Source organism: Salminus brasiliensis, chromosome 6 (genome assembly GCF_030463535.1).
Source record: "Salminus brasiliensis chromosome 6, fSalBra1.hap2, whole genome shotgun sequence".
NCBI lineage: Eukaryota > Metazoa > Chordata > Actinopteri > Characiformes > Bryconidae > Salminus > Salminus brasiliensis.
Genome location: NC_132883.1, coordinates 21,479,345 through 21,494,016, shown reverse-complemented (window position 1 = coordinate 21,494,016; position 14,672 = coordinate 21,479,345). Strand labels below are relative to the sequence as shown.

The 14,672-nt window shown below is 40.7% G+C and overlaps 1 protein-coding gene across 1 annotated transcript; it reads right to left on the bottom strand.

Annotated features, from left to right (window-relative positions):
- Positions 1-12: 12 nt before the first annotated feature.
- LOC140557509 (uncharacterized) lies at positions 13-3,783 on the bottom strand. Its single transcript, XM_072681991.1, has 4 exons — positions 3,636-3,783; positions 1,566-2,164; positions 1,026-1,154; positions 13-942 (listed from the first exon to the last, which is right to left on the bottom strand). The coding sequence occupies exons 1-4, from the start codon at positions 3,643-3,645 to the stop codon at positions 796-798; spliced, it is 885 nt and encodes a 294-aa protein (XP_072538092.1). The 5' UTR covers positions 3,646-3,783; the 3' UTR covers positions 13-795.
- Positions 3,784-14,672: the final 10,889 nt, after the last annotated feature.

Genomic DNA, 14,672 nt, shown 5'->3' with positions numbered 1-14,672 from the left:
TGGATTCATATTTATTCATACACAAACACTGTACAGTCATTTATTCATATTATGTAGAAAGGTGCATCTCAGATGACTATACTTATAGAAAACTATGTTTGAAAACTAGATTTGTCTGATCATAAGAAAAATACACAGTTAGGTCATACTGATAAAGTAGCAGAAAGAATACTAATAGAAAATGCTGGCGTTTGTAAGCTGTGAATCTTAACCTCTTGAGACTATGCGTCCTCATATGGGGACATTACATTTGTACTTCTTTGGTCCAGGATACTTCATTTTTGAAACCTTTGACCCTTTTGGCCTCATTTAAACATTGTTGTTTTTTTTTTTTAGGTCCTACTAATCCCAAATAGGAGAAATTGAAAATGCACACCAAGCAAAAGTCTGAGTTTTAGGAGGTTAAGACTATATTTTTATAACTTATGAATATTAACTCTTCATCCAAAAATATTTATTGAAAATAAGATTGATTTTAAGTTTGTCCACTATATATAAATATACATCCTTTCACTTTTCAAGGAACACTGATTAATAACAATTACCTGTTATTAAGGCAGAAAACTACTGTACAGTACAGTTCAGACACAGCGATTCAATTGAAACAGTAAGAAAGTGACTCACTAATGAGCACAAGAGGTTTCACATTCTTTTATAAATAAAACTAGAGAGGCAATCGACTTTTCAAATCTGTCCTCTTTGCCTCTCTGATGTTTCCTCAGCATATGCGACTGCACTCTAAAACTGAAGCAGGCCTTCAATGCAAACGGATCCATATCTCGCACGTTTGCTCAACTACGCACAAACGACTATGACCACATAGATGATCCAGCCCACAAACACAAAGACTCCGAACATTAGACTGAACATCACCAGCAGACGGGCTTTCTGCGAAGCCCTCTCTCCCTCGCGGATATCTCCCCGGGCCAGTGCTGCTCGGGTCTGCAACAACAGAGTAATTACAGCTGGTGAAATTACAACAGCACCTGCACTTAACAGCACTGAGGATATGCTGCATTACTTACTTCGTAAGAGTACATGAGCGCAACCAAGCCGCTCATTAGACAGCAGAAGATGGTCACTAGTAGAGACTCCACTAGGTAGTCTTTGGGTAAAGGTGGCTGCTCCTCAACCAGCGGTGGACCATTCATGTACTGAGACACAGAAAGGAACATCAGCTACTGGCAACTGTAAACTGTAAAGCAATTCATGGGAGCTATCCTTGGTCTATGGTCAGGTTCTGACCACAGAGCTTATTGATCATGGAAATATAGCAATGCTGTGCTGAGGACAGTCCACCTCTGAAAATAATCTATATAATGGTCGGCATTGGTCATATGGTGGCCTGTTTCCAGTTGTGCTATACGAGGTAATCCCCTGGTCTGAGATTGGGAACCCCTGGGGTAGAAGGTGGCTGACAAATTGTGCAGCAGCAGATGAGCTACAGTCAGTAAATTACAGTGTGGAAAGCTGATAAACCCTGATAAAATGGAAAATGTGTATTAGCAACTACTGTCTACATTTTTGTCCAGTGCAGAAAAAACATAAATAGTAAAGGCTCTTACTATAGCATAGGGGGGGTAGGTGGAAGGCGGCATAAAGGAAGGCTGGTAAAAGGCAGGAGGATTGGCTCCCGGCTGGCAGGCTATAACCGGCTGGTTGGGGTAGTGGGGCAGTGGAGGGGGGTAGATGAGGTAGGCCAGTTTGGGATCCGGTGGGCTGTAGGGTGGAGGCTCTTCAGAGGGGCTCACTGCATTACTGCTGCTGGTAGCTTCTGCTCCAGCCGGCCCTGCTCCCACCTCTGCTGACATTTGCTCCAGGACGTAGGCGGGGTGCAGGGCACGGGTGCTGTCCGTGTCGTACGCTGGGTTTAGGGTCCGGTTGCTGTCTGTGTCGCAAGTGAGGTGGGCTGTTTGGGTGCTGTCTGTGTCGTATGCTGGATGAGTGGTCTGAATGCTGTCGCCATCTGTCACTGGATGACCAGCGTGGATGCTGTCCGTGTCATTGAGCGGCCCTGTGGTCACGATACTCACTGAGTCGTATGCTGGCAGGCCAGAGGGACGGGCCAGAGGAGCTCTGGTGCCAGGCGGCTGAGGAGGTTCCTGAACTCCTGAGGGTCCGGCTGGGGGCGTTACTGGATCATCAGGGATGTTTGGTGGATTGACTGAGATAAAAAGGAAGAACTTGGGCTAATGTACATACCCCACCTCAGTTGGCATTGTGCCAACTGCAAAAATCATCCATTGAGTTGCTAGGTAATCTCAAATGGAGTTGCAACCGTATACTGTTATTTCTCAAAATGGACAAAAGTATGCTCACTAGCTAAAAACAACAGTAGAAGCAGAGCTGAGGCCTTAATCGTTGAACATTGATAACAGCCCTAAGGTTATTTAGATAACCTGAGGACATCAGCCTGAAATATCCAGAAATATACTGTGAGAAAAGTGTAAAAGTGGTCGCTATTAAAGCAGATATCCTTGATCCTTTTTTTCCACTCTGCAGTGACGGAGACACAGGGCTGATTAATTCAGGTGGAGAGTCAGCGGTGCTCTACTTCAACCTGCACGGCTCATTAAGTTTCCTGCCTTCCACTGTGACTTATATGGAAAGTGAACTGCGCACACACAGTACACAACCCACATAACTACTGCACACAGGCACACAGTACCAGTCACACCTGTTTGATTGTGTGCTGCTCATCATCCCAAAAAATATTTGATTCAAATGCTATGGGTCTCCACCGTAGTTAAGACTCTGCGGCTGGGGGTTTCAGGTAGGCCTAATTTGTTGGACCAGGGCAATGTGTGTGTGTGTGAGGGTGGAAATACCTCCTGGACCATGCAGCAACAGTATGCTAATGTACATTCATATATATAAACACTTACTCATTTAGCAAGACCAATAAATAGTCTTAACAGCCTGCATGACCAGATCATCTCCTTTCAGTTTAGCCTAGAACTTAGGCCTACTTGATACCCCCCCTCCAACCCTGACATTCTAACTGCGGTGGATACCCGTGTGTCCCCAGTGTCCTCTTTTTTGACAACAAAATATGGTCACCCGAGCATATAAATCAATTATTTTTAAGATATTAAATTGAGCAAGTAAAAAAACATAGTTTAGATGAATGAAGGCAGGATTTTACTTCTTCCAGTTATTATTATTATTCAACGAATGCATTTTCTTTTATTGACTGAAGGGGTTTAATATAATGTTTTTGTTTTGAATTGGGTTTATTGTATGATGTCTATTATGACACCACAAAGACACACAGCTATAAAGTCATAATACTTACATCCTCATGGTTCCAAAGTTTAATCAGACTTGTCCTGCTTGATTTCTACAAATCTACATTAAAAGGACCAGTGCATTTTGTTGAGGCTGAAGAAGTCAGCTTTTTTAACCATCTTTGTACAAATTACAGGACAAAGGAAAGAAGGCTTGTTGACTTGACATAGTGATTCAGTGCTACCACGAAAGCAACATCTCTGCAAGCGTACAAGATCAGATTCCTCATAACTTTCAAACCAAGGTATCCCCTATCCTGGCCTCAAGAGGTAAACAGTAGTTTCCACGTCATAGGAGCTGGACAGAAGGTCCGATACAGACAGCTTATAGACATATGGAGGCTTTACCTGGGTCCATTAGGAAGGGTCCCGTGCAGGTCAGAGGTTAGCTGGGCATCAGGAAAAGAGTCCCGCACAAATGGGGAATACCCGATTAGACAGAATAGTGGAGAACTCTGATGTCTCTAGGTAAAATGGCTACTGCTAGTGTGAGCTCTCTCCACACAGTATCATGTTCGTTTAATAATTGACAACCGGGGCTCTGTGTGTGTGTGTGTGCGTGTGAGTGTATAAGACAGTGTGTGTGTGCATGCGCCTGCCCATGTGCATGAGTGTGTAAGCTTACCTTCACGTGTGATCTGTTAATGTTTCTGCAAATGCCAGTTTATTGGTTAGACGTCAGGAGTATAGGTGCGCTTGCATTCACACGTGCATGTGTGTATGTATGTGTGTGTGTGTGTGAGAGAGAGAGAGCACATCATTGACATGTTTTTGTATCAATAAATCATGGTTGGAATCAAGGTTTATCAGCTATAAATCTTAAGTCTTATCTCTTTATTTGAATGTGCATGGAAACGTGGTAACAAAGGCTATGGTAGGTGACATAGAGACATAACAGTACGTTGAGATGTTTTTATTTGGAGTCTTATGGTAAATAAATGATAGATCTGTCTTGAAAAATAATAATAATAATAAAAATATATATATTTTGTACAGTCAAGCTGGAAAGTCTGCACACCCTGTTCACCTTCTTCATTGTTTTAATACTTTCAGACTTATTCTACAATAAATTGAGTTCGTATTTTGTGACAACTATCTACCCAAATAGGTCCCAGTGGTTTTTAGACATTTGTGCTTTATTCCAAATGTATTCATTCTAATCAAAATATAAAAATATCATATGTACTCAAGTGTGCACACCCTTTGATATGACACCCGAAAGTGAGCTGAGGAGCATTTGTTTCCGCTGATATTGCTATTGAGGTGTTTCTACAACTTCTTTGGAGTCCATTTGTGGTGGGATGGTTTACTAAAGCCCACAGCCAAGAGAATATTCAGCAGCTCAGTGTGATGGGAGTACCTCTAGAGGTTATTTGGTATCAAACAAATGAAAAGGGTGACGGAGGTAGAAATAACTGTTTTTTATTTGTTTTGGTAAGAGCGAATGTAAACTATATAGAATGAAGAACTGATTTCCTGACACTCATTCTCATGTCTGACAGCATGCTGCAAGCAGCCTTTTTGCCAGCTCGAACCAGTCCGGTCATTCTTCGTTGACCTCTCTCGTCAATAAGGAGTTTCTGTCCACAAAACTACCACTCACCGTCGGTTGTTTTCTTTATTGTACCACTCCCAGGGGGAAACTCCCAGGGGATCAGAAGTTCTAGAAATACTTAAACCAGGCCTTTTGACACCAACAATCATGCCACACTCACTGAGATCACTTTGTCCTTATTCTGATTTGAAAAATTTGAACAATCACTAGATCTGCTGAACCAGATATTTGTTTATTTATTTCCACCTATTTTTGTGTCTCTATTTACTTGTAAAATACTGTGTATTTGTTATGTGATGAAAAGCAAAAAAACCTGTGCATGCATGTTAATGTGTTATTGTTGTAGTTTGCTATAGTGACCAACAGAGGGCGTTTCCTGACCAACAGAGGAAGTGTGCTGTTCCCTTTTTAACATCATAATTCAATCCAAAGTTCACTTGTATTCCTTCTTTTTTTTTACTACAGTTGAGTAATAGGGGCTATATAATAATAATAATAATAATAATAATAATAAAACAGTAATATTACAATAAGTTTAGATTAAATAGTTCTGAGTAAATCAAAAGTAAATTCCATGGCCATAACTTTCTGTCCTTGATTGCTCTCCATTTCAACAAAGCCTGATCCAGATAGAGCCACTGCAAGACGTCTCTGCGTTTACCTCAGTGAGGGTCCTGTGATGTCTCAAGCATAAGCTAACAGACAGACAAAGATCTTAAAAGCTAAGAATGCAATATTCCTCCATTAGTCAGCCCTTCAAAGCATTACATAGCTGGCTCTGGCTGATCCCCCACTGCCAGGCCAGATACTTCTATTATTGCTGAGCCAGGATAGGTCACGCTGTAACTATGCACGGGTGGGAAAAGGGTAAAATGGGAAAGATTACATGTTAAGGAGTAACCTAAAACACGAACAACATTTCATCAAAAAAGGTTCTTACACTAACAATAGTGGAGGCGTTTTTAAGGTTCTTTAAATAATTATATACATGGTGTTTCTCATCAGGTTGGCTTAAAAACAGGAATGACTGCACTTTAAACAAAGTTTTAAAATGATCTTTATGGTACTGGTCTTTATTGTACTATGGTACAATATCATAACAATAACTACATGTGTGTGCCACAGAGCTCCTGGAGGCTGGGATTGTAGGTTTCAGTACTTACAGCAGTCTTTCTGTAAGAAGTGATGTGTTTTTTTTCCCCTACATTTGTGTGGGTTTTCTCCCACCTCTTATAACAAATAGGTGGTGAATTGACTTCATTCAATTGCCCCTAGGTGTGTGTATGTGTGTATGGCGTGTATGAACCCCTGTGCAAAGGGGTTTCCTGCCTTACACTCAATGAGTCTAGGTAGGCTCTGGACCCACGTGACCCTGACCAGGAATAAGCGAGAAAAATAGATGGATATGATTTGTTTCTGCAGTTTCTTTGTGTAATTATGCTGCTAAACAGAACCACTGTCTTTGCTAGAGAACCATTGAAGAAGCCATTGGCCAAGCAGGCCATGCGTTGAAACTGTAATAACCTAAGGAAATTACTTCATGTGGTAACAAGCAGTTTTATTGATTCTAGTCCATAAATTCTCTCCTGTTTTACAGTGTAGGAGATCACGTCTAATAAAATGCTTAATGTTCCCTGTAGGGTTATTATTCTCTGTAGGAACCTTGGAGCTAGCGTTAATTAGACTTAATAAGACTTTAATATAATCTTAATAAGAACATGTACGGCCTATTACTTCTCCCAAAATGCATTTGCTTTTTGAGGCCTACATGTCCAACCAGGCCTCTCCCACCAGAGCAGAGCAATCACGCTTTTACTGCCCACAATCACCGGTGTTTGCGGCTAGAATAGAACAAAAGTGTGGACTTTGTATTGGCCCCGAAGGGGTCGCTGACTTGAAGACCCCCTCTAAACGCCACTTTCACTTCAGGTTTTCTAATGATCCTAGGAGGGCTTGTTAGGTCGGGGGCCTGGGAGAGAAGGGCCTATATTTTTACTAACGACCCAAATTAGCTTTCTCACTCAGATTACTGCAGACTGGGAGGTCGTCTGAACTGCTCAGTCTAATTGTAGCTGAGGGAGAGGGGTGACAGTGGGGTACAACTGAGCTGGTTTTGTAGAATGCAGTATACTGGAATATGAGACGTATCCTCCAAAGTTGGTGGTGTGGAGATGCTGTGGAATCAGAGTTAGAAGTGGTTTAATTAGAGAGGTAGAATGTCACTTACAAAGTTGTTGAATGTAGTAGAATAGAGCCAATCCTCAAGAGCCATATCCACTTATCTCATAACCTCATTTTTTTGGAAGTTAAAATTAGCAGCTTCCTTTGTATTGTATGAACATTTCATGATTACCAGAGCAATACACATCAAGCCTGACATCCTGTTACATTAATAGTTTATTTTTTTTATTAAAAATAATATTATCAACTGTACTATTTTAGTAAAAAGGTAGAAGGTTTAAAATTTCAATATTAATTTCAGAATTTTGTAGTATTAGATTTGTCACCTGTCGCTGTAATGACAGCGTGCGCTTGAGCCGAGGGGTGGGGGCTTTTGATGAGAAGATGAAATCCACTTGAGAGTCGCTTGAACACAAGCTTCACTCAAGGACTCTCCTTTTTTATATATAATTTTCGAAAATATTTAAATATTTATTCTTCATTATATTGTTATAATTAATTTCAAAATCTATATTATGATATATATATAATTTGTGTTATATAAATTGTGGTAGAGTGGTCTAAGGCGCTGGTTCGAATCCTGGCTCATGTTCCTTGCAATCACCAGCTCTCTCAGGGGTGGGTTGATGGTACTTTCTCCCTATATCACACTTTCCTCCGAGTGCATTGGCTGCCATGCAATGCTGCTTCAGCGTCAAAAAGAGGCAGTGGAGACATGCTTGTTGACACTTTCCTCATGTTGGAGGCATTGCTAGTGATACAGGAAGTTCACATGAACGGGGATTGGGTAATTGGGCTGAATGCTAAATGCTCTATTCTTGCAATAGCAGCATTATTGAGTACTAAAGTGCTAAAATGCATAGGTTCCGAAAACCCTATCATTGTGATAGAAATGGTGATGTACAGTATAAATGGTAATAATAGAAACAAAAATTATTATAATAGCATTATAATAGCATTAGTGGACTGCTTCCTGAATATGATAAACAGATCAGGTTTGGTGATACATCAGTCTGTCCAGCTCAAGAGACTGAGCTGCTTCAGAAGGCGATTACTGAATCTATCAGGTCTCTGTGCAAATCTTCCAGAAATGCCACTCTAATCTACTTTGCAGTGTTTTTGCACTGTGGGCAAAGCCTTCCATCTCTCCATATGTCTTTTACATAAGTAAGTACTGGGTGGCTTGGAATATTGTGATAAATGCTGAAAAGATGGCCTTAATTTAGTGATGTTAGATTTATACAAACTGTTTAGCCAAGGCAGCATGGTGCATACAAACCTGTAAGCTAAGTAATGAGACGCCAAACCCGTCTTGTATAATTAACAAATAAATGTGAAAATTTGAGAGAATCACACTTACTGTATTAGAATTGCTCACTATGTTGTTATTAGGAACCAGATTAGGAGTTTCATTCTTCTTAAAGCAGCATTATGCGAGAATTGGCATTTCTTGCTTTTGGGCTCCCTCTTAAGTTGTTAAGTGGAATTCACTTATGGTTCGAACCACTCCTACTTTCCACATGCATTTTTTAAAGCTGAAAGATACAGAACCATCAGTGACAGTGAAAGAATAGTCGCAGTAAAGTAATATTATGGAATTTTAAACAAACCACTCCAGTTACACAGCGTTACTCAATTCTTGCCCGTTAGTTACATAGTGCAGTTCCTGGTAAGCACCGATGAAGACGCCATTCTCCCTATGACAGGTCGGTGGTGCATGATTTTGAAGCTGTTATTTCAATGTAAAAAATTATACATAGTGTTGTTTTAAAGCTACAGCATTGAAAGTTAAACAGATTTACCATCAATTCAACATTACATAGAAAACTCACAGTTGGGCACAGTTGGTTCACTTTGGATAGTAAATAACATGGCTATACTTGTTGTTTAGACCTTATGAGCCCTGGTAAGTTTATCTGCAGTGAAGCATTTCACATTAAAACTCTGCATGACTTTAATTAAATCTCAGCAATTAAAGTCTCAGTTATAGATTACAGAAGATGTACAGTGGCATGCAAACATTTGTTTGCGTTACTTTGAATAATTAGATGATTCGAGGGTGAACCGATCTCCAAAACACATACAATTAAAAATGAAACATTATTTTAAAAAATGTTATGAAAGATTGAAAAGTGTTTTATTTTTGTTTTGTACATTTTTAGTAAAGAAAAAAAGAATAAAAGGACCACAATGCATACGTTTGGTCATCCCAAGAGATTTGAGCTCTCAGATAACTTTTACCAAGGTCACTCAGTCACTCAGACCTTGATTAGCTTGTTTTAAAAATATTATAAGTCCAGTCCAGCTGCCTAGCACTCTGGAAATTAAAATAATGGATTCTCACAAAGCAGGAGAAGGCTATTAGCAGAAGGTAGCCATTGTGTCAGTTTTTAATGTAATGTAAAGTCAGGTAACAGGAATGGTGGAGGCATGACAACCCTCGTTTGACTGCAAAAGGTCTTCATGAGGATCCATCAGACTCTGGCGTGGTGGTGCACTGTTCTACTGTTCTACAAGTAAGACATTCATGGAAAATTCATCAGAAAGACGTTTCCTGTGTCTTCCCCTCAAAAAAAATCAGCATCAGAGATCTTTATACCTTTTGGAAATCAGGTCATCTTTTACTTGCTTAGCTATTCGCTGTAACAGACGTTTTGACGTTTAGACCCCCAGGGGTGCCCAAACTTTTGCATGCCACTGTCCATTCAGTGTGATTTCCCTTTTCAGATTTCTATTTAGAACAGCTGATGTTCGCTTTGCGCTCACGTTCGCGTGCATGGAATCCCACATGTATGGAGCCCTTGTTTGTCACTAGAGCTGAAGGGGGGGGGGGGGGTGTAGTGGGGGGCAGGAATCTTTTGTTTAAAGGAGAGGGGGTTCTGCCCTAGATCTTATCTTCGGCTAATCAGATTAAACTCGTTATATCTCTGACTTCACCACAACAACTGAACGCAGGACATCTTCAGTCAGCAGCTTCGTTATAAATCACTCAGTTTGGCACAATTGTTTTCCCACGACCTGGTTGAGATAACAATGATGCGAGCCTTGTTGAGCAACCTTGCACATTCATGCTTTCCAAGGAATGCTGCCAAAGGAGAAACTATTTTTAATACCTTTTTATAAATATTTTGCTAAGAGCTGAGCTAAATGATTTCTTCTCTTTACTCCCTGCTCTGTGTAATCAGCAGGCCTCGTGCCACAAGAAGAAACAATATATATATATCAGGAATAAACAAAAGCCAGTCATAGTGGTATCATTGGAGAGAACTGGTAAAATAATCAAAAAGCTGTCTGTGAATCACTCGCAGGCCTTATACTGGCATTCTTGCTGAGTGAGGTATCTGTGTGGGATGAGATTACTGGTTTTAGTTGAGTTGGCAGGGATTAAGAGCCTGTATAAATCTGACAGAAATAGGGAGGGCCATATAGATAAGGCTGAGTTTGGACTTGAGGCCTGCCATTGATTTTTCTTTTTCTTTGTCTGTTAAGATGACTAAGGAGCATATGTGCATGGGGGTATGTGTGTTTTTGTACAGTTTCAGGACAAAAATTGCCTTAATTTTTGGGAAAACTGCATCCATATATATATATATATATATATATATATATATATATATATATATATATATATATATATATATATATATAATATAAAACATTGGATATATATGATCCTATATCTTGATGTTGAATAAAAAGACACCGGGGTGTGTTCGCGCATGAAAGCTTTGCCATACACCTACAGCCCACACATAAAGAACGCCCTGACAGACTCAGAGATGAAGCATTATCCCTTGACCCTTTGGTGTAGGACCTCGTAAATCAGCCAAATGCTCATGAGTTCAGAACCCTGGACTGAGGCATGAGGCATGAGGCATTCTCCCACAGCAGCTCAAAAAGAGGAGAATCGCTCCCGTTCACACACTTGAACAACCACAGCATAATCAGCTTTTCTGATGACCTGGTCAAACCATGCAGCCGCATCAGTGAGTTTTCCGCGTCAGTCACGGACAAATTACTGTGAGCTGTGAAGACAAATTCCAGCTTCATTCCATGGGTTCACTATTAGGCTGCGATTATGTGCCAAGTGTTGTTCCTCCAACAAGGGTTTTATGCAGTAGTAGTGCCATAAGTCAACTGCAGTCCAACTGGTGGGCTCAGATACCTGGAGGCGTACTCTATAGTACCCTATAGTGCATTATAGTGCAGAATACCTGTATTAGGAATCAGTGTCAAAATCAGATTATTGGTCAAACAAACAAACAAACAATTTAAAATAAAAAAACACATTCACAACATGTAACTATATATTCCAGGTATATACAGCAACGTCTAGTGCTGTACAAAAGTCAGAGACCACCCTTCAATTTTTCACCCTCTAAATTGTCAATGATGTGGAGGTCTGGAACAACAGGGAACAACAGCAACTGTTTTGTCTGTTCCCTTTTCAGAGCTTCTCGATCAGCTTCACATCTTTTCAGACGCACAGTATTGAGTCGTCTTCTCGCAGTAGAAGGACAAACAGAAACACCTGTTGATTTTTTTTTCTCATCTGAAGTGAAGCTTGATTTTCTTCTCTCTCTTTCATGATAGCTTTGAACGCTGTTTATCTGATTAGGGCAGTTTTGATGGTCTGTTAGGTCATGCATGACTAGTAGTCGTCGTATTTTCTGTAATTTAATCATTTTTTTAACTCTAGTTTAGGACACTCTCGTTTTGTCACTTCTTTTCCTTTGACTTTCCTTATCCTTATATGAGTGCATTACCTGTCCTGTATACTTTAACCTCCTGAAAAATGAATGGAGGCCTTTCGCATGGTACTGCAGAGAAGGTGGAGTGTCTGGAAGCAAATGTTTAAAGGGTGTCAAAAGAATTTGCACAACAACAGTGTAGTATGTAAATTCATTCACTGTGTGGATATGTAGTATATCCACAGTATGTAAACCAGTATTTTCCTGTTTCCTTTCCAGCTCAGTGTTGCTTAATGTAAAAACCACAAATATAACTGATGCTCAAGTGCTTTCTTTGCTTTACCTGTAACTTCTCACTTTTCTCCCATGCCTCCCCACACAGTTTGTGTACCTACAGTGATCTAAACTCAAAGCAATATTATTTGTCTAGCTTCTGTAAATTGCAAATTTTACAGTTTTTTTTTTAGCATTATAGACAGTAATATGCAAAAGCTGCGTCAGATAAACTGATGTATGATGTATCACATTTTTAATGCTTTTTCAATAGTACAATGTGGTAAATATTTTACAATTCTTTTCATACACCTTTAATATCGTTGAGTCTTTATGTGTGCTTCCAATGGGCAAATCAACTTGTGCATCTAAACGTAATCTAATTACGCTCAAGAACATATGCTTGCCATACAGGTGAAGAGTTGTATATGTATATAATTTGTTATATTCTTGGGAACAAGATGTAAGATATGATCCTCAAAGCCATCTCAGTGATCCTAAAGATATTTGATTGGATGACTATTAGCCAAAGTTTAAAAAAGATGACAGTCAATCATTAAAACGGGGTTAAATGCTAGAAAAACATCTTGGAGATCAGATTGACCATCAAACCACATCAACAAAATCTGTGTGAGATATAAAGTAACTGCCAGTGATTCTGAACCAGGTAAAAATTATATTACACTGGGCCTCCCAACTTTAACAATGTCTTTTTATGGCCCCTGTCATTCACAGGACCTTAGAAATGTCCTAACCCCAAGACCCCCCCCCCCCCCAACCCCCCGTTCTGCGCCCATGTACTGTGGCTATGGCCAATTTAGCATTTAGCATGGTTGCTTAAGTTAAACTAGCTAGAAAGGGAGAAAATAAGAGTGAGAAATAGTAGTGATTGTACCAAGGTTATGGGGATTTACCATCTTTACCTCTTCCAATATAGCCCCACCCTCAACAGAAGAAACAGAGGAAACACAAATGTGTGTAAATTTCAGTCTGGAGTGAATATTTTTCAGCAATTTTTAATAAACAGTACACATGGTTTTGAAACCGCAGTCAAAAATTTGGCATCGTGATAAACCTAATCAGGAGGGGTCAAACAGTTAATCTGGGTCAATGTTTTTTGAGGGTCTGATGTAGGGGTATCCTCCACAGCCTCGTCTGTCATCGCCCAACATCGTTATTGTGCACCATGGGGGACTCCCAGCTGACAAGGCTGGCCTTCAAGTAGCGGCAGTGAGTGCCGCTCTGGTGAGTGTTATCCTGCCTCTCTGTACGACAGGACTGGCTGCAAGAGCTGTAACTGAATATGCGCAGACATAGTAGAGCTGCAGTAAGGTAGGAATTCACAGACTTCTCAACTTTCTTCTTGATCATCAACTTGATTTTAGCTCATGGGGCTGAACTTGCTACAATGATAGTTGTAGATATGCTATACAGGCCTCAAAAATATGTACAGTCCACATCATAACAACGCAATCCCCTGAACGGCCCCTCATCTTAAACATCTGGAGCACATTTCTGAATGTAATCTCAACCACTTACGCTCCTCTCATTTGAATAAAATGTCTGGCACTCTTCATGTCCATTAAGAATCCTCTAAAAGGAGAACCACCCCACTGGAGTCTTTAACAAACTGCCACTCAGGAATGCAGACTGTAGCCTGGCCCCTTTAGACCTGTGGGCCCACAAGTGGTGCTGATTGAATGGAGGATAGCTATCTTAGTGCAGCGGGCCCGTGCCTGGCGCTTTAATTAAACTGCGGCCGCCCCAATCCCAGCATGCTGTGGTTTCGGACTGGCAGGGTCTAGTAGAGGCCCAGCGGCGTGAGCGGGACGGGCGTCAGGGCGACAGGGCATTGGGGGATAAGCCCTGAGTTTACAATAGACTCAGCCAGTCAGACTGTGACTCACCGCACAAAGGCCAAATCTGGCCTGGACTCGTCTGCGTCTGCTGTGTGGGAGGTGGATCTGGCCTCCACCACAACTTTCATGCACTTGTCTATGAAATAACTAAAAATTTAAATACACAACTGAAGAAATAGCAGCAGTTTAAGGGTTGTGCGTCTGTTCAAGGAGTGTGTAAGTAAGAAAGTGCAGCAAATACAGCTAGCATTGGTTTGTAGTGATGGTCATTTAAGAAAGGGGGGGGGGGGGCACAGATCCCATCTGGTGATTCTAGTGGTCAGAGAGTGGTATATATATATATATATATATATATATATATATATATATATATATATATATATATACAGAGAGAGAGAGAGAGAGAGAGTCTGGTGATTATAATGGTCAGAGAGAGATAGGGAAAGACATAGTGTGTGTTGGGGGTGGAGGAACAGAGCCTAATTCACAGAGGTGGCAGAGAAAGAAAGGTCCCTGAAAGGAGGGAACGTAAATAAAGGGGTCTGCAGCATACAAATCTGAGGGAATGAGGGAAAGAGAAATGAGTTAATCACATGCACATGGAACAATGAGTAAAATTGGGATTTTTTTATTCCCAGTGCTTCTCCTGACTGTGATTAGAGAGCAAGGAAAACACACTCCAGTCCTGAAAGTAAGGAAAAACGCTCCAGTTCCTGGAAAGATCCAGTCCGTGTTTTCCAGCCCGCCCTCGCGGAGTAAATACCATCGCCTCAGCACACACACACACACACACACTCACACACCCCCAACTTCTCGTGAATGAAAG

Coding starts and splice junctions, on each gene's coding strand:
- LOC140557509 (XM_072681991.1), bottom strand. Junction 1,155..1,565: donor CCTACCCCCCCTATGCTATA/GTAAGAGCCTTT, acceptor TCTGTGTCTCAG/TACATGAATGGTCCACCGCT. Junction 943..1,025: donor CGCTCATGTACTCTTACGAA/GTAAGTAATGCA, acceptor CTGTTGTTGCAG/ACCCGAGCAGCACTGGCCCG.